General features: G+C 33.7%; 1 protein-coding gene across 1 annotated transcript in view; it reads right to left on the bottom strand.

Moving 5' to 3' along the window:
• Positions 1 to 23,699, bottom strand: part of LOC123668479 (protein furry) — a 151,964-nt gene that overhangs the window by 34,553 nt on the left and 93,712 nt on the right. Inside the window, 6 exon segments of the mRNA XM_045602209.1 lie at positions 4 to 120; positions 1,057 to 1,229; positions 3,261 to 3,381; positions 9,939 to 10,030; positions 10,883 to 11,074; positions 15,050 to 15,184. Coding sequence (XP_045458165.1) covers positions 4 to 120; positions 1,057 to 1,229; positions 3,261 to 3,381; positions 9,939 to 10,030; positions 10,883 to 11,074; positions 15,050 to 15,184 — 830 coding nt within the window.

The following is a 23,699-nucleotide window of genomic DNA, read 5'->3' as shown; positions in this document are numbered from 1 at the left end:
TACCTAGTATGATCCATGCCCAGGAACACGATATGCAGCATCAGAGGCACGTGGATAGACCAGTCGAGTTCCACTCCGTCCAACACTACATCGCAGAGCAGCATTACTGCCACGTTGCATCTGTATAAAAATAACATTGATTGAACGCCTCACACTCCATCACTGGGATTACCACCACCCACCACCACTGGGATTTACTGCTGTGCCGGGGATCCGGAAACACATACAATACACTAGCACAAACGCCCTGACCACGTCAAACTATTGTAAATGAAAAAAAAAATGTAAATGTATGTCGTGTGCGAAGATCGAATCCACAATCGCCATCAACCATAGCCATTAGCTAGTGCTGTGACCGTTGCGCTAGCCGTCTTTTTTGAAGTTGTATTATAGTTTTAATGTCATAAACAATAAATACGGCTCAAACAGCGTCCTCCACAAATTCAACAAACATCTCCCCACCCTCCCTGTAAGGAGGTAATAATCCTGCGTCCAGGACCTATAAAACAAACACGACGCAAATACAAACACCCGGATTCTGTATGGTACTATGTGTATTTGTCATGACCGGAGGGGGCGTTCCTGCTAAACCATTAAATTAAAATATAGTTGCATTATAAATTAATAGTTTTTAAACTAAGCCAACAATTTTTAGTGACGGCAATGATTCTTGAATTTAAATTTGATCTTCAGCGGGGGAAGCGAGTCGCTTGATTTAACTGCGACCTTAGTAACAGACGACGACTAACAAAGTGTTTCTACAAAATCATTAATTCTTTCCTTTTGAAACTTGATCTTGATCTTTGATGTAATTTAAAGTTTATTTCTATTGAATAATACGAATTCAAATACAATTACAGATGCATTAAATGTAAAAGCTATAACATAAGTCGACAACAAGCGATATTTGTCTTAAAGAATCTACCACACATTCGATGGTTGACAAAACTCCCGAAAGAAATTTTGCTTTCCTTTCCCTAGAGAGATTTTAGTCAAGAAGTATGAGACAGCTATAAAATTGCAATACGTAAAAGAGTAAATAATGTTTTTATTTACCGATGGAATCCGGAGACTGGCTGGTTGGTATCCGGCAAATACTCTGTTAGCAGGGCGAAGAAGCCTCCGTACTCCGGCATCGGTAACGGTCGAGGCTGTGGGAGGTCAACGCGTGGCTCCTGAGGCGTACTGGGCGCACTAGCCGCGCCACCCGACTCTCCACACATTCCCGTCTGACCAAAAAAATATTACGTTAATAAGTTTATTTCTAGTAACGGGCGAAATATATTATGTTTGTTTTGATAGGAGAATTAAATCGAAAGCATCGACCAAAATATAAACATACTTAATTAAGCAGTTTTACAATTCTTAAAGTTGAGATAAACATTACTTATATACTAAATATTTTATTAATATGAAATTGAGAGAACTTTCGTCAGAGAATTTAATGTCTTATATAAGCTGACACAATTTTCTTCATTTAAAAATAATATTTTTAATATATTTCATAACGAGTGTTATTAAATATTCTCTTGAAATATTATTGATTAGAAGTAAAAATTAAGTACGCTAAAACATTTTTCATTTTATACAATAAATAAAATTAGTATAAGATATATGTTTCTTTAAGGTTTAAAGGCCTATTGCACCGGTTGCAATTAATAATCTGACATACAACTTGCTTCAATCAAAATATAACTCGCACGTTTAACAGGCTTAACTGTATGAATAGTCGACAGTACTGGTACGTCTCCGACAACACAATTAGGTACAAGTACATACAGGTAAATAAATTAAAGCATTCAACAGTGCATATTCACATAACGCTTCTGTTTCATTTCAAATCATTCTTTCTCTTTCGCACGCGACGATCGATGATATTTTGTTTTGACTACAGTTGTGAAATATGAAATATTGCTTTTATGAAATCGTCTTTCTACTGAAAATTTATTACGATGTTTCCTTCATTTAATGTAGACGTTTTATTTCATTTCTTTGTAGACTCTAAAAATATCTCTAATTAAATTGTATTGTTGTGATGTACCGACCCATATCACTATATAAACAATTTTCGTACGGTTGTCAAATTAATACATTTACAAGGAGAAATTGTAAGAGATACAACTTACTATGGTCAGAACAACCATAATTGATTTTATTTATAAGTACATAAAATTTACTAATATTATTATTAAATATAATTATAGTTTCATAATTAGGTACTTCAGCTATTTTCATATTAAAATTAAAGTTATACGTCTAATTTTCCTTATAATTAAGACTAAAGCTTTGATATTAAACATATTAAATAACTTCTATTGGGGTGGAAAATGTAATACCTACTTGATTATTCATTAGATAAAATTAGATATTTAAGCACTGAAGTGACAAATATTTACACTTAAATATGTCTAAGTATTTTTTAAATAAAACTTGATATATATCCATCTTAAACATGTACCTAGCACATAGACCAACAATCTAAACAAAAATCATTTCAAATAAATAATAAATATTGATTGTACACTTTACGGCCTCCGATAGGGTTTTCTACTATACCGTCGGGGCGAGGTGGCGATTGCTAGCGCGACCCCATCTCGCCCCACCCAGGCGGACGACTGCTCACACGTGGAGTCTGACATAACCCTCTGGCGCCCCCGCGCTGGAGGGTATCCATGATGGATTTTCCTCACGTAAAAAAACATGCTACCTACATATATTGCCAATACAGTTGTTCGTCAAGAGCAGCGATCGAACCCGCGATCGTCATCTTATCCGATGTGTCTTTTTAACCGACTTCGAAAAGGAGGAGGTTACTCAATTCGACCGTATAAATATATATATTATGTATGTTCAGAGATAACTTCGTCGTTTATGACCCGATTTTGATAATTCTTTTTTTTGTTGGTTTTTTTTAGTGTTGTACCATGATGAGGAAACCAGGATCTAATGATGGAATCATAGACAAATCGAGGGAAACTCTTGAAAATCCGCATAACATTTTACTGGGTATACCGATTTTGATTATTTTTAATTTAATCGAAAGCCGATGTTTATCGTGTGGTCAAATTTAAATTTCATCGAGATCTGATTACAAGGTTTGGAGTAGACTTTGATAATGCGTAGTTACTTGACCACTTTTTCGTTTATCTACGTTGTATTACTTGTCGATGTAATTGAAGTCGGTTTTTTTTTCGTTTGCCAGTAAACACAATAATTGTAGCTTTCTATGCCCCAGCGGTATTTATACGAGTCAAACTCACCGGTGTTGCGTCCCCATCAGAGGGTGGTGTTGGGTCTTCGTCGGCTGGAGGCGTGGGGCAAGGTGGGGCAGACGCGCGCTTGTCCGCCGGGCCCATTCGGGGCAAGTCGGTCTTAGCGCTTCTTTTGAAAAAAAAAACAACAATAATTTATCATATAAAGTTCCAATAAATAGTTTATATAATGGCGTTTGAGTCTTAATTATTTTATATATAAAGAAAAAAAAAAACCTCACAAATATATGACGAAAACGATTCCTCGCTTATAAGAAAATAAAAATAGCTGGAAGCATTTTTCATAAATACTTACAACAATATTTTTTTAATAATGAATAAAAACGAAGGTAAGACTTTATTAAATCTACCTACTCGTTTTTCCCACATGAGCATCAAAATTATTATTACATTGCTTAGGTATACGAAGACAATCCACTTCAATCCGTTCCCAAGTTGTAAACACGTAGAGCATAAGTAAACGCTACTTTTGTATAAGCTACCGCTAATGGTTGATAGCGTCTCCGGTGCGACAGAGCCAGCCCTGCGGTCACCAACCCGCCTGCCCAGCGTGGTGACTATGGAAAACACACGAGTTCACGCTATTTTTGGCGTGAACTTTTGGAGGCCTATGTCCAGCAGTGGACTGTGATAATAGGCTGAAATGATGATGATGATGATGAATGGTGGATAGTTGCTGCAATTAAAGTTGCTCAGCTTACAATTGCTTTGATTTTTTATACCGCTAACATAAAAAGGGCCTTACGGCACGCTATAGACAAAAAAAAAACTAATAATCCGTCTGCCGAGCATGATAGATATTTCCGAAAAAATAGGCTTATAAATATTAAAAGATTTTTTAAGACGCGCAAAGGCGACAAATCTATGTTGATTTATATAATATTTATAAAATATAATACATATACTTTTGATTGTTTGTTTTTATTTATTATATTTATATTTATTAATACTTTATTGCACAATACATTAAAGAATTGTACAAAAGGCGGGCGTAATGCTAAAAGCATTCTCTACCAGCCAACCTTAGGACGTACAAGAGCAGGCGTTTGTACTCGAAGATGTGCAAAATTGAGTATTAGTAAAATTCACATTAAGAAGAAAAAAAGAGAGGAAATATAATGTAACGTTAGTGGCAATCGTTATATTATATACACAAGCAAATAATTCATATGTGTACCATACAAATATATACATACTACGTTTACTGCGTTTTATTCTTTAGAAACTAAAATTTTGGCTGTTTCTTTTCGCTTATTACTAATTGAAATATACAAAACGCATTAAAAATGAAGTTCCGATTCTAAGAAATGATTCATAAAATAGAAATCATGTGATACCACTAGTTACTTAATACATAAAAATTTGTTTATTAGTAATCCTACTTATTGCTTTATGCTTAAATAAGTAAAGAGGTTCATCTTAATGTACTCAATAAATTATATTCTATTTTCAATTTTACCACACTTTTTTTCTATTAACAAATATCCGCTTGGATGATACTTGAATGTGCTTCTTTAGTTTGTGGGAACCATATTGCCTACGACAGAATGTAAAACACCCGTGTAAAATTGTTAACATAGGAACCCGATTACGATCGTTACTCGAAGTGGAAAACTAAGTCATTCTCTAGTGGAGTAGCGAGCCAGAGTCATTTTCAATCTTTCAGCGAATTTTACCACTAAAACAATCTCATAACATTATCAACAGAACTATTAAAATATTACAAACATTGGTATTGCTGGCACCGCGTCTGGGCCGGCCACGCCTCCACTCACTTAGGGCGCACCTTGCTCTATCACTGGCCGTGTTATCATATCGGCTACACGGATAAACTACCTACCGTGTTTAATTTAGTGACCACTTGTGTACAATGATCGTTATGTAAGTTTTATAACACTTTGGGCAACATCAAAAGACGTTTAGATTCAGACGACAATGAGACACAAAGATTATACCAATTCTAAGTAGAAAAAAAAATAATTAATAAGTACTATTCAGATTGTCTAGGAATACTATTTACATTAGTTTGTTGTGGTTTTATTTTTAGGTGGTTAGGCGTTATAGCTTGATTATTTACACGTTTTATATTATACATAGGTGAGTACATACCCCGCAATAAATTATCAGCGTTATTGTTTGTACTGTGTGGATGGCTATGGCAGTAAAGAACGCCAACCCCTCTCTTCCTGTGGGTGTCGTAAGAGGCGACTAAGGGATAACACAGTTTCACTACAACCTTGAAACTTAAAAAGCCGACCGATGGCGGGACAACCATCCAACTGCTGGCTTTCAAATACACAGACCGAAGACGGGCAGCAGCGTCTCCGGTGCGAGAAAGCCAGCCCTGCGGTAACCAACCCGCCTGCCCAGCGTTGTGACTATGGGCAAAACACACGAGTTCACGCCGTTTTTGGCGCGAACTTGGGGAGGCCTGTGTCCAGTAGTGTACTGCGATACGCTGAAAGTGTGATTATTGTTTATGGTCAGGTACCCTATAAGACGTAGCGCGCAGTTCATTTTACTACCTTCGTCAATAAATAGGTAATCCTGCTCAATTAGTTTTTCATTTCGGCTTAGCGGGTTTAAACAAAATAAAAAAAAAAAACTAAAAATATAATATATTAGTGACTTATACAGCGCCGAAGCTATTTCTTATTATTGTTTAATATTTGCATGTACAAATATTCGTTTTGGGCCGTCCATGTTGTTATTATAAGCTGAGGACTTCGACTATTCATTCACAGATTAATTATCCGCAAAGTTGCATTGGATTTTTGTACCCTTCTCGTTTACAAAGTCGCTTGGATGGTGTGGAACAATATAGGTCTCAATTCATTAAATTTAGCTGAAATTTTAATGGACACTACTGATATCTGAGATAGATTATCGGTCGTAAGAAAGTATCTAACCTACTTTATAACTCTAGCGTTGTCTGCGATTCCGACGGTTCCGCGCGCTACTAATAATTTTTGTCACCGCGAACCTTGAACTTACCTGTATTCTAATTTTACTGCGGTTACGTTTTATTTATTATTAATATATTTATCTAAGCACAAATAATAATTTCTCCCTATTAAAAATGATTGATAAATGATCATCATCATCATCATCATCATTACAGCCTATACAGTCCACTGCTGGACATAGGCCTTTACAAGTTTACGCCAAAATTAACGTGAACTCATGTGTTTTGCCCATAGTCACCACGCTGAGCAGGCGGGTTAGTGACCGGATAAATGATATCAGTAAGAAATGACCAGTGCGTCTCTTATAGGCTGCAAGTCCTAAGTCATCTTTTAAAATACGCGACATGGCTCTAGGTGCTATCTTCACCTCTCGAGATAAAATCTTTTGCTTTCGGATAAAATCTTTTGCATAGCCATTCGGTTCTCTGCGCCACCCCACTCTTTTTTAATATCACAAAATATTTTACAATATATTGGCGCGAATATGAAAAAACACAATGAACAATCATAAAAATGACATATTCCAAATCGAAAAGTTATATTTGGTTTATTTTTTTCATTGTAACAGTATTTATGGCCAGACTGTAGTTAATACTGCAAACAAAAAAGTTTTTTTTGTAAGCTGCATTTCTCTAACAACTGATTCGATTAAAAAAAAAAAAAAAAACACAGAGCTACACTACGATGAAAAGTGAAATAATTTTATTTTGCCCGAGGCTATTATATTGTATTGTATTTCAATTTGTTAAACATGAAAAGGCGTTGTCTGGTCATTTATTTCTAATCAATACTTGTTTGAGTTGCTGCCCGATATTTTCAGCTTTTTCTCTTTAAGAATATAGAGTTTAAGTACTAATATTGCAACTTTATTTTATTTTTGTTATTTTTGATGTTAAATTTTTTATATAAAAAAGTAAAATTTATTTATAAATAGTAAAATATATTATTATTATTATTGTGTAGATATTTATTTATAATTACTTCATCATCATCATCATTTCAGCCTATTACAGTCCACTGCTGGACATAGGCCTCCATAAGTTCACGCCAAAAATGGTGTGAACTAATGTGTGTTACCCATAGTCACCATCTGGGCAGGCGGGTTGGTGACCGTATTATTATTTATTATTTGTAAATAGTTGGTAGTGTTAAATTCAATACATCGAAGTCTTAAAAATTATGCCCGATTAAAATATGAATAACTTGAAAGTAACGAAATAAATATACCGTAAAACAATTACTAAATTAATTTTACGTAACGATAAATCAAATTTCCGGAATTTAATATTTTTTATACAAAAACGAGTGCCGATTTTTAAGCGTAGGTAATACGTGGAAAACCCAGACTGTTAATAACAATAAATATGAAGACAATAACATTTGTTATGATACAAAATATGATATAAAAATACAATGAATATTTCTATTGTAATGAGAAATAACTAAAAGTAATTAATTCTAGTTCTTCGATAATGTTTCTCAAGCATTACCCATTACGTGTTTATTCCTTGTTATTTTCTTGTAATATAAAACACGTAGATAAGTATTATTTTGTTGTTTCAAAGTGACTTCGTAACCTTGATATCGATACGTTGTTGACAAAACACTCCATAAAACATCGATATCACATGACTTTCTAACGTAAAACGAGGATAGAGCATCCTCATCCATCAATAGTTATATTAATAATAATTAAAAAAATAAAATAAAAAAACAACAATTTTATATTTAAATATAATCGATTCTTGCATCGAAAGTTTCGTTGTTTTTTTTAAACAATAGTGTTAAAAAACGGATATCGACTGTCTAATGAATCGATTTACAGAACTTATAGATATTACTATTGGATTATATTAGTTCTCAATGGAAATAGTTTGAAGCTCGGATAAATATTTTCTTGTATATTATATATGTTTATTGTCTTTAGGACTAAAATTTTGCTTATATTAAATTGAAAAAAAAAGAAAGCACAGAGCATGTCTTCATTTCATTCTCATTTGTACTACGAACCATTTTACTACGACTTCCTCTCGACCCAAATATGACTAAAGACAGCGTGATGAGGTGAGGTACAATGTATAGGTACAATGTATGTGTATGAGATGAGGTTGGTACAATGGAAGACATTGCTTGAAGCAGAATTCTTTAAGATTAACATACGGCATACAAACAATAATAATTTGATACTAAGAGTATTTATTTATTTATTTATTTATAGACACACCAACAGCATTACAAACATTACAATACAATAATCTATAATTCACACTATTAAGATAGTATGCATGCCAATTACAGGTCTGTACATCACACTTAATTAATTAAATTTGATCTTTATATAATCACAGATGGGAAATTAATACAAAAAAAAAAAAAACACTAATGTGAGTTCACGTTACATACTCTCGTACTACGGTAGGTAAGAGTAGAAGGAAAACAGCGACGAAAAAATAAAACAAATCTTCACACGATGATCACCAATAATTGTTACGTAGAAACAATTTTGCCGACACGTACATATATTGTGCAAGCAATTTAGATTTAAATGTGAGGTCCTTGCTAGCATCCCGTCGGTGACGCTTGTTATCAATAAAGCCGAGCGCGATCACGTGTACAAAAACACATATTTTATACTTAACGTGTATATTGATAGTTAAAATGTAGGTTAAGGTTGCCAACGAGCCAATATCCTTTCCATTTTTTAACTAAAAGTTTTATGGAATTTCGAAGAAATAGAAGCGTTGCTTATAACGTTTTATTTATTAAACCAATAAATGGATATGACACGTGTGAACAACTTAGGTCACGGATATTAAGTGGACTTGTTATATTCTAGATTGGGTATATTTTGATATGGATATGACACTGATTACCGTTCGGAGCGATTGCCATCTCAAATGTCCGTTAGACTAGAATAACATCCCTAAAAAGAGTAATTACCATTATTAAGTGTTTATGACGAGATTGGAGTCAATGGTGAGCGGGTCAAATTTAAATAATAAATAAATAAATGTTTTTAATATATACACAAGGACGTTAGTTCCTATGGCAGGGTAAATTAATACCTGTGTTATGAATGTAACAGGCTGGTATGGTTACATTACACTTCAGCCTGTAATATCCCACAGCTGGGCATAGGCCTATTTCACCATGTAGGAGAAAGATTAGAGCTTAACCCACCACACTGCTTCAATGCGGGTTGGCGAATATATTCCCTACTATGAGTAACGATCGCTATCAGGTGCTCATGATAAGAACCGGGACCGACGGCTTAACGTGCTCTCCGAGGCACGGTGGGGAGACCCACAAGGACTGCGCAAGCACCGATAACACGGCAAACATCTGTATGACCAATACAAATGTTTGTCATGTGCGGGGATTGAATATATTAATATAAATATGTTGAAGTAAACGTAACTGAAGTCATGCTTACCTGAATCGACTATTATAAAGCAGCTAAGTAATATTCAGACAGTTTGGATACAAATATTTTTTCATATTCTTTTTAAATTTGACATTGTCAACTCTGTGATGTTTTGATATTTATATGTCTACTCATTGATTCTTTCAATTTAAAATGTTTGTTTTTATGAAGTATCAATAGATGGATTAGACGTCGCACCAAGTTTTCTTTTCACTTTGTCGCTAATTTTTCACGTATCCTCGTGCCAAAGTATTACATAAAACACTCGATACTTACGATGTTTTCGTCGGGTCCTCTCCGCTGTGTCGCTTGGTGTGTATGGTGCCTTTCTCCACGGGCGCTAATTCCCCCGTGCGACCCGTTGCGTCCTACAGAAAATTTGTATCATTTTATTTTATTTTTTTATTTGGGAAACAAACAATATAAACATCGCATACAAATGAATTTCTTACCAGACACATTTATCAATAGAGTTTTCACTAATAATAATAAACAAACATGGCATTGGAAACGTCGAAATTTTAAAATTAATTAACACAATACAAATTTTATTAGTTATCAAAGATAAAAAAAAAAAAACTATCAAATATAAAAATTATGTCAAATTAAAAAAAAATACGTATTAATAATAATACATATATCAAAATATTAACAAATATAACTCATTCCTTCATTTAGCTGCGTGTGACTTCCTATACACGCAGAAAGGGAAACTTTGGGAACTACAAAAGAATAACTGAATAGCTACAAGACGAGACAATTTGTTTTTTAGGAACGCGAATGAAATACTATTATTATGTATTTGTACGACGTCCAGTGGTTTGTCATAAGTCTGTTCTTACGGCCAGGTAGAAGGCCAGGGTTCAGATTCAAGACAGTTTGCTAGATGATGTTTTTCTTGAGTTCAAAGAGAGTCAGCACAATCCGCTCATTGAGAAAGGTCAGTTTATTCTATGGGAAGCTAAGAAGATTACCTGTAAGCTGGTTCTACGTTGTTAACGTGACATGTCTTATCAACAAGAGACAGTACAATTTTGGTGCCGGAGTCTTGTCAATGAGAGAAATCAGTGGATTGCACGATTAATTAAGAATGTTTCTGTCAACCAAATTCAGGTCTCATTAGGCTTTAGTGATCGACGCGAGCCATTAAAAATGAAGTTGTTAACTGTTTTGCTTTGGAACAAAACCAGTAGGTTCTATAGTAAAACTACAAATATTACCTGTGAACCAGTCCCCGGTCCATCGCTGTGGCCAGACGTGGCTTTCCTCATCGACGTGAGCCGGTAGAAAGGAGGTGTCTCGGTCCTCTCAATGAGACAGTTCAGTGTCTCGACGGTTTGAAGTTCAGTCATCATCTCATCTAACAGACGCTCGGGTCTTGATCGCGCCAAGTAGAGTACGACGCGTTTCGCCTGCGAGAAATCAAACACCGATTAACTTTTTTTGAATATCATATCAAAAATTGACCGCTCCAGCGGGATTCGAACCCGCGTCTCCGACTGACCGTGTCGGCGCTCTAGCCAATTAAGCTATGGAACGATATACCCACTAGAGCGAAATTTTTGATATGATGATTTTTATTTTCGGTTTAAGCGAACCGTGGCGCCGTCTATAGTGTAAAGAACTCACTCACTTAGAATTCCTAATGTGGCGGTAACACAAAAATAAAATCGTAGGTACCGATTAACTTTATTTATTTACATATTAGACCAACCAATGTCTGATATTTTGTTACTTATCTTTTCACAACAATTGCAACAGACATTTATAGGTTAGCTCTGCATTAATTAAAATCCATACATGATGTTTAAAATTTAGCAATATAGCTTTTTAGAACATTACATAAGAGTCAAAGTTCAATCATAGCTACCAATGGTGAATTTGAACCCTATATCGTATTTCGTAGGGAATGGCAGAGAGTTGTGGTACCGCTAGAAATCCTAGAATGGGTGCGAAGTCGGAAGAGAAATCCTTCTAGATAAATCTAATATATAAAATTCTCGTGTCGCGGTGTTTGTAATTAAACTCCTCCGAAACGGCTTGACCGATTCTCATGAAATTTTGTGTGCATATTGGGTAGGTCTGAGAATCGAACAACATTTATTTTTCATCCCCCTAAATGTTAAGGGTAGTCCATCCCTAATTTTTTTTTAATTTTTAGATAAATTATTTATTTTTTATTTTATTATGATTTGGCGTTGACAAATACATACAACCCTAAATTTTCACCTTTCTACCATCAACCCCTATTTCTAAATAGCGTGTAGCGGCAAGAAAACGTTTGTTGAGTCAGCTAGTATTTCTATAGATGAACATTAGCATTATATCCTTATCGTAATGGTGGTATAAGTTCAGAGGCAGCAAATAAATTTTAACTAATTTACTGATCTGAAGACGAGATTGCTTAAGGCAATTTAAGCTAAGAATTCTCTCGTTGTTCTATTTTAAAAGAGAATATCAAGCCGTCACTTAGTACCATTAGGGCGGCTAGGTTTAGAGTGCAAACCGCAACGTTTTATTTAGACTATTGACATTTCGATGAAATTAAATATATCCTATTACGGTAAATTGCATACAAACTTGCAGTGAGTATAAACGAATAACGTTTGCGGGCCCTCGCGTATATTCGATTTACACTGCATGCGATTTCAAAGAATTTATTTCATGTGAATTTACTTTTATGAATACACAGTCTTGTCTTAAATATTGTTAGAAAGAAAAAATATTGTTTCTATTGCATGTATCATTTATTATTACTAGCAATACCCATCCGAATAATTCGCACTAAATAAGTATATTAATTATCACTTCTTCACAATTCTTTATTGCAAATTTATATAAACAATACTTATTCGAAGTGTAGATAATCTCATCTGTAACAAATTGTTTGTCACTTTCTGTAACTGTAGTAAAAATTTGATTTGATGAACTGTCCACGAGTAAATAGAAAATAAATGAAAATTTATTGCCGGTAAATATTCAATTCGTTTCTAATTTTGCAAACTGCTTATAACGTTCTTCTTTTTGTTGTACTAGATTATGAAGCCTTGATGACAGATCGAAGAAATATTTTACTGAAATTGACACATAAGGGCGCAAGTATCAAAATCGTTGAGCTAAAGCGTCACTATACGAAAAGTATTCATACGTGAGTTGATTTGAAATTGCAAATTTACATTCCATTACATTTCAATCATGTTGACGTAGTTTCAAAATTAAAGCCGTCATATACCTATATAAGTTTTATAATATTAATTAATTTACGAAAACAAAAGCAATAATAAATTTTCAGTGAGTATAACTTCAGAATTAAGATTATCTCGAAGACTTATGCTGAAGTTAGGTATACATAATTCCAAGTACTTTAGTCAGTCTTTTACTGTTCAGGCTATCAAATTATGGAATAGTCTGCCCTTACCCATAAGGGAGGCTAAAATAACGGTTGACTTTTAAGAAACACGTTAAGAATTACTTTCTCAAGATGGAGACGATTCAGTGTTGTATGGTGTAAATTCTAGTTTTTTTTTCCTTTTTGTTTATATATGTATATTTGTGTCTTTATCATTTCACTTAATTTTTATCTACAACTTATACTTTATTAGTTTATGATTGAATATATATTATATATTTTTTCTTCTTTTTATTTATTTATGTATTTTCTATAAGTATTGCAATGTAGACATTAGTATGTAAGTTTATTATACGAGTAAATCTACACCACCTACCCAATTTAGATAATAAGTTTCCTTTTTATGTCTGGGTTGTCTGGAAGAAATGGCTAATAGCCATAAGTCCGCTCATTGTACTTCACTGTCTGTAACTATCTTTATGCTTTGTTCCATTTTAATATCACAAAATATTTTACAATGTATTGGCGCCAAAATGAGAAAACATAATGAACAATCATAAAAAATTACAGATTCCAAATTCAAATGTAATATTTTGACTATTTTTAATTGTAAAAGTATTTGTGGCCAGACTGTATATGAAAATATTAGTATTTTAGTTTATACTGAGTAATATTTGTCTTAGTTAATATAAATAGAGTCTTATGTCACTGACGCATGGCATTCTTTCATAACATGTCGAATGTCATCATATTTATCAAAAAGCTTGTAATATACCTGTAGTTAACCATTTGTGTCCGATAATTTGTGGTTAGGGCGTTGTTATTTGGAGCTTATAATCACATTTTATTTAGTTAAAAAATGATAATTTCATAATCGTCTCTTCTTGCTAATTCTAATCTTCAACATAAATTGTATCTCAATTTTACATCACTATAAAAATATTCATTATTGAAATCGATTTAAATTCAGTAGCGAAGTAGATGCAACGAAATTTTTTTTTTTTTTGATATGTCAATAATATTGGTTTTCGCATTATTCTAATCTAATATATAAAATTCTCATGTCGCGGTGTTTGTTAACAAACTCCTTCGAAACGGCTTGACAGATTTTTGTGAAATTTTGTGAGCATAGCGGGATTTGAGAATAGGCCAACATTTATTTTTCATATCGCTAAATGATTAGGGTGACACACATCTAAATATTTTTTTAAACTTTTTTGACAAAATTTTTAATTTTATTTTATTACTAGCTATGACGGCGACTTGTCCGCGAGGAATTTAACAAAAAAATTATTTTTAATTTCGCAGAGTTATAAAATAATTAAATTTCTTCTTATTACATAATAATTAAGTTACTTCTTATTACATCAGCTAGTCAGTGAAAGTCCCGCAAAATCGGTTCAGCATTTTAGAACTTAGAACGGAACAAACAGACAGACGGACAAAACTCGTTAAAAATGCTATTTTTGTATATGTACCGTGTATACATCCATATGCATTTAGTAAAAAGTGGTTATTTTAATTACTACTTTTATTAAGACACTCCAATTTTATTTGTTTATATATAGATTACATTGAAAAATACATACAACCCTAAATTTTTACCCTTCTACCACCAACCCCTATTTTTTAAGAGCGTTTAATGGCAAGACAACGCTTGCCGAGTCAGATAGTAATATATAATGCGACAACAAATAGATAGTTCTTGAATTCGATAAATATATTACACGCAATGGATTGTTATGGGACATATGTTAGAAAGCAAGGATTCGAAATGTTTTACATCTCATATCTATAAATTACACATAAGGAAGTAACAAATGAATTATTGTAACTATATTTCTTAATCTACACCTATCCATACAAAAAAACTAATAAAATCTTTTTTTTAAATAAAATATAGCCCTTTATCAATAAACTTAAAAACGAATGACTAAATCAGATTTACCCTTTGTTTATTATTAGCTCTCTAATTTAAGATTGAAACACTGCGGTTACACGTGTTGTACGCCAGCTCCTAAGTTTATATCATACTTACGTATGGCAGTAGTTCGTTCGGTGCCATCCCTGAGACAATTATGAGGTATCTGATGATGACCTTGAGGTTGTTCGACCAGCAGGCGCACAGCGTCGACCACAGCTCCTCGATTTCTTTCGGATGATTGTCGGAGAACTATGATAACAAAAACATTGTAATATTAATTAAAAATAATAATTTATAAGAAAAATGCTTTGCGCTGCTGATGCTGCTTTAACGGTTATAAAAAAGAAAATCATTAAGCGTAAACACGACCTACTTAGCTGTTAGTTTTCCAAAAACTAGGTCAATTTACAATAAAATATACGTTTAAAAGCGCACAACTTTATAGCCAACCATTGTGGCAACGTGTCAACGTCATGCATTACACTCTAATCGTTCTTCCTAATAAAAGGATTTTTGAATCAAAATTTCTTTACGCGCGCTTGACTCGGGGAGTAAGGTGTCGAATGCTTGATGAGACCGATACGAAAAGTGTGGTCAGGCGAGGTGACCGGAACTTAAGAGGGAAGTATATGTTAGTGAAGGTAGACAAAGAGCGGAACGTTTCGTATATGAGGTGGCGAATGCTAGCGCGACCCCATCTCGCCCCACCCAGGCGGACGACTGCTCACACGTGGTGGTTTTTAGTCAGTAGGAGTCTGACATAACCCTCTGGCGCCCCCGCGCTGGATGGATTTTCCCCACGTAAAAAAAAGGGACAAGAGAGAGAGAAAGAGATAGGGGTCCATCTATATGTATATATATGTATTTATTATACATATACATATATTTATTTACTTATTTATTAATACTTTGTTGCACAATACATTAAAGAATTGTACAAAAGGCGGGCTTAATGCTAGAAGCATTCTCTACCAGCCAACCTTAGGACTTACAAGAGCAGAGATTTGTAGGTGTGCAAAATCGGGTATTAGTAAAATTCAGATAAAGACATATAGATGGAGCTAAAGATGATTTACGTCAGTCGTGTGGTCACATTCGTTTCTTTTTCCTAACTGCACCTACAAATATATTCATATTTTTATTAAAATAAAGTGATAAATGCATAAATGCATAAATGTACAATGTAATATATATAAACTTATTTAAGTGACATATTAGATTCAGAAACCGATATTTAGTTATGGTTCAAGTATTTTCCTTTAAATCATTAACGATTAGTATCGTCTATTAGGTACTGTAACTGGTAGAGAGGTAATTGCGTATTTATTTTCCGGTAATTTTAATTAGCAAGACTATTCTTAGTTTATTATGACATCGTAAAAAGAATACTCTGTACTCTGTCTAATGAAAAAAAAAAAAAAATGAAAAATACAAACAAAATTAAATAAGGGTTGTTATTATATGAGCACCGTATCAATGCCGACAGTTACGCAAAGGTAAATACACACTAGGGGTTCGTACGGTGCGACAATAGATTAGACCAGGTTTAGAATGTGAATTGCATTTGATTTCGATTTCCGAATTTAAACTATCGTAACTCGTAGAGAGATCTATATTATATTAGAAACTAAACAAAAAGATAATGTCGTTGTTAGAACTAGGAAGATAATTTACATTAACGGACAAGTCACAAATCTAAAGAATAACTTTGTTATTCCTAAAATATTTAATTTTAGATAACCGAACATATTCTATGACATGTACATAATCTATACAAAAGTATAGTTACTTTTATTTTAGATTCTATTACTACTTTATTGCATAATACATTAATTAATATTTTATTATTTTATTAGGCTACAACTATAAATACTATAATTAATATTTTATGAGGCTACTTTTATTTTAGATTTTATTTATAACTGCGAACTGAACAATAATTATTTTGTTGAATTCCACGCGGGCGAAGTCGCGGGCACAGCTTATATATAAAACACAGTCTTATATATAAGATTCTCGTGCCGCAATGTTATTTACAATACTTCTCCGAACGGCTGGACCGATTTTTATGAATTTCTTTGTGCATATTGTGTAAGTCTGAGAATCGGCTAACGTCTATTTTACTTACATACAACTAAGTTATAAGCGTGAGGGGGGGAGGATTAAGATGTTAATAACATAACAACATATATGGTAAAACAACGTTTGCGGGATCAGCTAGTAATAGATATAATTTTGTATAGTGAGTTCATTTTGTCGATACAGACGACAAACCAGTGTGTTCAGTCCTTTATCGCGGGTATGTAGTGAAACATCCCGTTTGGGGGATCGTTCAAAGGGCCGCGGCGTATTTGTCGCATAATGATTCTGTCAGAGTCGTCGTGTTAGCTCAGACTGCAGGTCGGTAACGAACAGTGAACGAGCGATCGCTGCACAAGCCATTATTGCTTTACCGCTGAGTGATGAGATACCGACTACCACGGAATATTATTTACTCGTGCATTTGTAAACATTCATATTTTTATTTAAATAGCACTAAACGCTAATTTGTGTACATTATATATTTTATATTTGATTTAATTTTGTCAAATAAATAAATACATTAACAGTTAGAAGAAGTATAATGTTCTTACAAAACTTTCATTAAAATATAGCGCTTAAAACTCTGATAAATGACGATATCCCAATATTTTTTAGATATTGTGTTAAAATAAAATGTAAAGGTGAAAATAATCTTAAATATAAAATTCTCGTGTCACAATGTTAATTACCATCTCCACCGAAACAGTTGGATCGACTTTGATAAAAAATTTTGCGTAATAATAATAACAAGAATAATAAGACTCTTTATTGTACACCATTAAAAGAAACAACAAAAAAAAACATAAATTGAAAGATGTACAAAGGCGGTCTTATCGCTGAAAGAGCGATCTCTTCCAGACAACCTTTGGGTATAGGACACTATAATAGAAATTGCAGTTAGGAAGTAAATAATTGACGTGCGAATTAGATTATTTGAATATCGCGTACGTCTGTGAATCGGCCAACATCCATCCATACCCCTAGGTTATAAGGGGGGGGGGGGGATTAAGGGGGGTTAATAACATATATGGTAAAAGAACGTTTGCGGGGTCAGCTAGTATACAGTAGTTTTCTGAGATGCATGTACTTTTTTACATGTACAAGGATAGATTTTTAAAATAATACTATCAATCATATATATACATTTCAATCAGAACATTACTGATACTATTCGAACCTGTTAATAAAGAATAAATAGATTTTCTAAAAGTATGTACTCGTATGATTGTGCGTTAGCAAACCAAATTAATATGTACCCGCGTTTACATTCGTTTATATTTCCTAAGTAAACAACGTCCATAAAGCAAAAAGTTTTATAAACCTGAATCTACCACAGTAAAACAAACAAACGGATGACCTAGCTTTATATACAAAAGCAAGTTTAGATGAACTAGTTTTAATTATTAAATACGAACTCGAGTTACGAACTGGTACACTCAATTTGTTGTAGTTTTGAGAGCGAAGGCAGAGGTGCCAGGAAGAGCAGGGTTGCCAGGAAAGAAAAACGTTCTTGAAGGTAAAGCGGTGAAGTAGGACAGAAAAGGGTTGCGTAGAGGAGGGACAGAATATGTAGGTTACGTCGATGTTTTATTGGAAGCCATCTAAGCTTTGAGCGATACTGTAATAAATGGTCAAACTACTTCAAACTGAATATATACCTTATACAGCGGTTCTGCAAACGGTAGAGTTTGTTAATTAGTTCCTCCGATAAGTCTGGATAGCATGCATCTGCATATATCAAGATTGACATCATAAGATTGTTGACTAGCGATATTTTAGTCTTAATCGGTAGGAATGTTTTCCATTTTTCCTTCCATTTTTCCAACCCAGTTGGTGATAGCACTCAGGTTAGAATTTAGGGTGTTTATAGCTTCTACAATGTCCTCAACAGTGTATAGCAGCGGTTAGAAATGAGCATAAATTAAGGAGAAAAAATCAATAATATATAACGTTAAACAAATTGTTTACATGTTTAATACTAAAAATACGAGGCATTATCAGACATACGTAGATATAAACTACGATATGATAGACTTACATAAACATATAACTTATACATAAACTATATATAACAATACACACACACATATACATATATATACATATATATATATATATATATATATATATATATATGTATATATATATATATACATATATATATATATATAGCATACATAAATTAAACTACAAATCACGACAGTTATGACTTAACGGGCGACGTATATGTACTGCTTTTGTCGTTGTTTAAAACAAGCTTTCGTTGGAGCTTGTCTTATTGAAAGCGGAAGAGATTTTTTTACTCTTTTGTTCAATATTCAAACTTATATTTTAAATTAAATATGGTCGGATTTTGACCACTAGGCGACCACTAGTACGAGTAAATACATATGCTACAAGAAATCTACAATTGACAAATTGTATACACAACTGGACGGGCAATCGATACAAATATTATAATAATAATAATAATAATAATAATAATAAGCCTTTATTTACTGAAGGATAATATAAGCACCCGTCGTCGGTAGCCGTTCTCAATCCCCAGTGTGTCTCCTGACATAGGCCTCCTCCATTCCCTTCCATATTTTCCTGTCTATGGCCTTTCGCTGCCATGTAGTTCCTGCCAAGGATTCGATGTCATCTACCCATCTGAGATGTTGCCGTCCTCTTTTCCGTTTTCCATCCCTTGGGTACCAATCCGTGATATCATTGGTCCATTTCCGAAACTTGTTTCTTGCCATGTGGCCGCACCATCGCCATTTCTGTTCTCTAATTTTCATTTTAACATCATATATTTTTGTTTTGGCTCTAATTGTGACTAATCGCTGTCTGTCTTTCCTCTTTATATGCAATATACTTATTCTATACCGTGTTGGCATGTTTCTAGTTTTTCCATATTCCTTTTAGTCAGAGCCCACGTTTGGCATCCATATATCATACATGGCAAGATACATGTATCGTGTAATTTAGTCTTGGCAGTCATTGGAATGTCCCTATTTTTCATTATATCCTTAAGAGCCCAAAACTTTTTCCACGTGTTGCAGACTCGTCGATCCACTTCTTTGTTGGTTTGATCATTTGGTGATATGATTTGGCCTAGATAGACATATTCGTTAACATATTCTATTTCTAACTGGTTTACATAGATTTTTTCTCTATTTCTGTTACTCATAATTTTTGTTTTAGTTGTATTCATGGTAAGACCAACTTTCCCACTTTCAATTGCTAATTGCTGTAACATCAGTTCTAAGGTCTGAGCATCCTCTGCAAAAATGACTAGGTCGTCGGCAAATCTTAAATTGTTGAGTTTCACGCCATTTATGTTGATGCCAAAGGATTCCCAGTGTAAATTTTTGAAGACACTCTCTAGTGTGGCTGCAAATAATTTTGGAGAAAGTGGGTCACCCTGTCTTACACCTTTGTTTATTTTAAACCATTCTCCTGTACTCTCTAGGCGTATTCTCGAGGTACTGTTTTTGTAAATGTTTTTAATTAAGTTGATGTACTTGCAGTGAACACCTTGACTTTTTAGTGTCTCCCAGATTGCTTTATGTTTTAAGGAATCAAATGCTTTGTTGTAGTCAACAAAACTTATGTAATAGCTTTTATTATATTCTTTGCATTTCTCTAAAAGTTGCTTGACAACGTGTATGTGGTCTACAGTTGAGAAGTTGCTGCGAAAACCTGCCTGTTCTCGCGGTTGGTTTTCTTCCAAGACTAATGAAATTCTGTTAAGGATAACTTTGGCAAATATCTTATAGAGGTTGGACAATAGACTTATTGGTCTGTAATTTTCGATGTTTGATTTGTCTCCTTTTTTGTGCAAAAGTATGATGGTCGATTGGGTCCATTGTACAGGTATTGTTTCCCTGATTAGTATCAGGTTGAAAAGGTGTACTAGTATTTCTGTGATAGCTTCCAAAGTACCCTTTAATAACTCATTTCTAATTCCATCTTCACCTGGAGCTTTGTCATTTTTTTTGGGTTTTAATAGCGTATCTTATTTCACTTTCCAATATTTCCGGTACCATTTCTTCTTCGCATGTATATTGTTGCAGTTCATTATCAGATTGAGATTGAGGGGCATTATCTTCTTCTGAATATAGGTGACGATAAAACTCAGTAGCGACTTTCATTATTTTCGGTCTTTCTGCTGTTATTTTAAGATTCTTAACTGAAATGTTTGGTATCCAATTAGTTTTTTCTCTCAGTTCTCTAAGCCCTTTTTTAATACCACCCGTTCTTTGTATATGATACATGAAAGTTCTCGTCAAGTTTTTGTTTTTGTGTTCTCTAATTGCATGTCTTATCTTTGTGCTTATTTCTACTATTTCTTTTTCTTTATTTTTCCTATCAAGTAACATATTTCTACGTTCTTTTATCAGAGTGACGGCTCTCGTACCTAATTTATCTTTTACTTTGCTGGAGGTCGATAATTCACTGATAATATGTTGTAATTCATACACGAGCTTATCGTATTTATCTTGCACAGACTTTTGTTCGTGAACACCAGCCAAGGCAGTTTTTAGCTTCTCTAGTATCTTATCCGGTATTGGTAAGTTTATAACCTGCATGGGTGGCTTTATATGTTTTCGTCCTTGCTTTGGTGTCTTGCCATATAGGGTTGCTCTTACCATTCGGTGGTTGGTATTAAAGTTGACGCTAAGTATTTCTGTATTTATAAAATATTTTGGTTTGTTTGTCAATATATAATCTATTTCGTTTCGGTATTTCCCACATGGTGAGATCCAGGTCCACCTGTTTTTTAGCTTTTTCTTGAATAAAGTATTTAATATGGTGAGATTGTTTTCTAAAGAGAAATTAACCAGACGATGTCCATTTTTATTCCTCTTCCCAGTGCTATAGTTACCTATGATATTTTCTTCACCTTGTCTTCGTTTTCCTATTTGGCTGTTGAAATCACCCATGACAATTATATTCTTGTGTGTTTGTTGTAGTGCAGAGTTAAGATCTTCATAGAACTGATCTTTTAAACTCTCATCCGATGTTTCTGTAGGGCCATAAACCTGTATTATAGACCAGGGCTTGTCATATCCTGCTAGTTTTATATTTAATATCGCAACTCGATCTGATATGCCATGGAAACTTTCTATTTTGTTTTTGAGTTGTTTTCTAACTATGAACCCTACGCCATACAATCCTTGTTTCACACCTTTGTAATACAGAATATAGTTATCGTACTCTTCTATTTCGTCTCCTAATCGTCTTATTTCGCTGAGTCCAATAATACCCCATTTGATCTCATCCAATGCTTTGTCAAACTCGATTAAGTGATTACTAGTTCTTAAAGTTAACACATTTAATGTCGCAATATATATATCCGTTCTCTCGGTTCTTTTCAGTGATTTAGTTGAGGGATTTGGAGGGTGGTGGTCTTTTTCCCCACGGGGACCAGCCGGCTTGGGGATTATTTTTAATTTTTCTTTTGTTATTTTCTCTAATATATACAAATATTATTGTACAGTAAATGAAACAATTGAATTATTTATCCATTTCGTGTTACGATAAATAAAATACAATTAATTAATCAATATGACTCCACTCAGTAATATGTACACAATAGTCATTATAATATAAGCTTAAGCAATAATGTTAATGCACATCAGAGGCTTTGTACGAGTTGTGTCGCACCGCTACGCTTCATTCGCTGTGTGTATTTAATTTAACCACTTTATTGCATAATAGCTATTGGGCGTTGAGAACGATTGGAAATATTATAATCTATATCTAGACAATGGATAACATATGGATGTATACACGGTACATATACCGAAATAGTATTTTTTAAAATTTTTATCTGTTCGTCTGTTTGTTCCGGCTAATTTCTTAAACGGCTCGACCATTTTTGATGGGACTTTCTCTGGTATATAGCTGATGTAATATGGAGTAACTTTCGCTACTTTTATTTAAGAAATTTATTTATTTTATAACTCTGCGAACTGAATAATAACTTTTTTGTTAAATTCCACGCGAAAGAAATCGCGGGCACAGCTAGTCTCGATTAAAACTTAAAACTCAATGACCAAACCATTAATTTATTTAATACACAAATTTAATAATAGACGACAAAAGATAGGATTAAGCATGTAAAAAAAAAACGCATATAGGCGACTTTAGTTATTATTGTACATGTAATTAATAACTGGTTTAATTATACCTTCTTCGCACACTTAATACATGATCAAAACATGAATTTAAATTATAATATACCTAGTTCAAAATCGACATACGTGCTGTTAAGCTGTAATGCGTTATACATATCCGGTAATAACAAGTCAAGTGCGAGCTGCAACTCTTAGGTTAGCGATTACACAAACAATGGCGAGTTTGATCGTGATACACCCGTTCACCCCACCTCCGCTTGCAACCCTAACGCTACAAATATTTCGCTATTGCCGCAAATTATTCCACCGTACTATTTACCACTCAAACGCGCACTGAAACTAACCAAGTATCAGGTTTAATAAGCGGACTATGCGAATTATAATTTCTAGAAGTTAGTACCGTCTGCAATATATTAACTAACTAGGACCTAATTCCACATTCAATTATACAGGTGTATTTAGACTAAGTAATGGGAATATACACTGACAATGTGTGTAATATAATAAAGATTTTGATGAAATAAAAATTGGTTAAAATTTGATAAATTTAATAC

Source organism: Melitaea cinxia, chromosome Z, assembly GCF_905220565.1.
Source record: "Melitaea cinxia chromosome Z, ilMelCinx1.1, whole genome shotgun sequence".
NCBI lineage: Eukaryota > Metazoa > Arthropoda > Insecta > Lepidoptera > Nymphalidae > Melitaea > Melitaea cinxia.
This window is presented reverse-complemented; position numbering and strand designations above follow the sequence as displayed.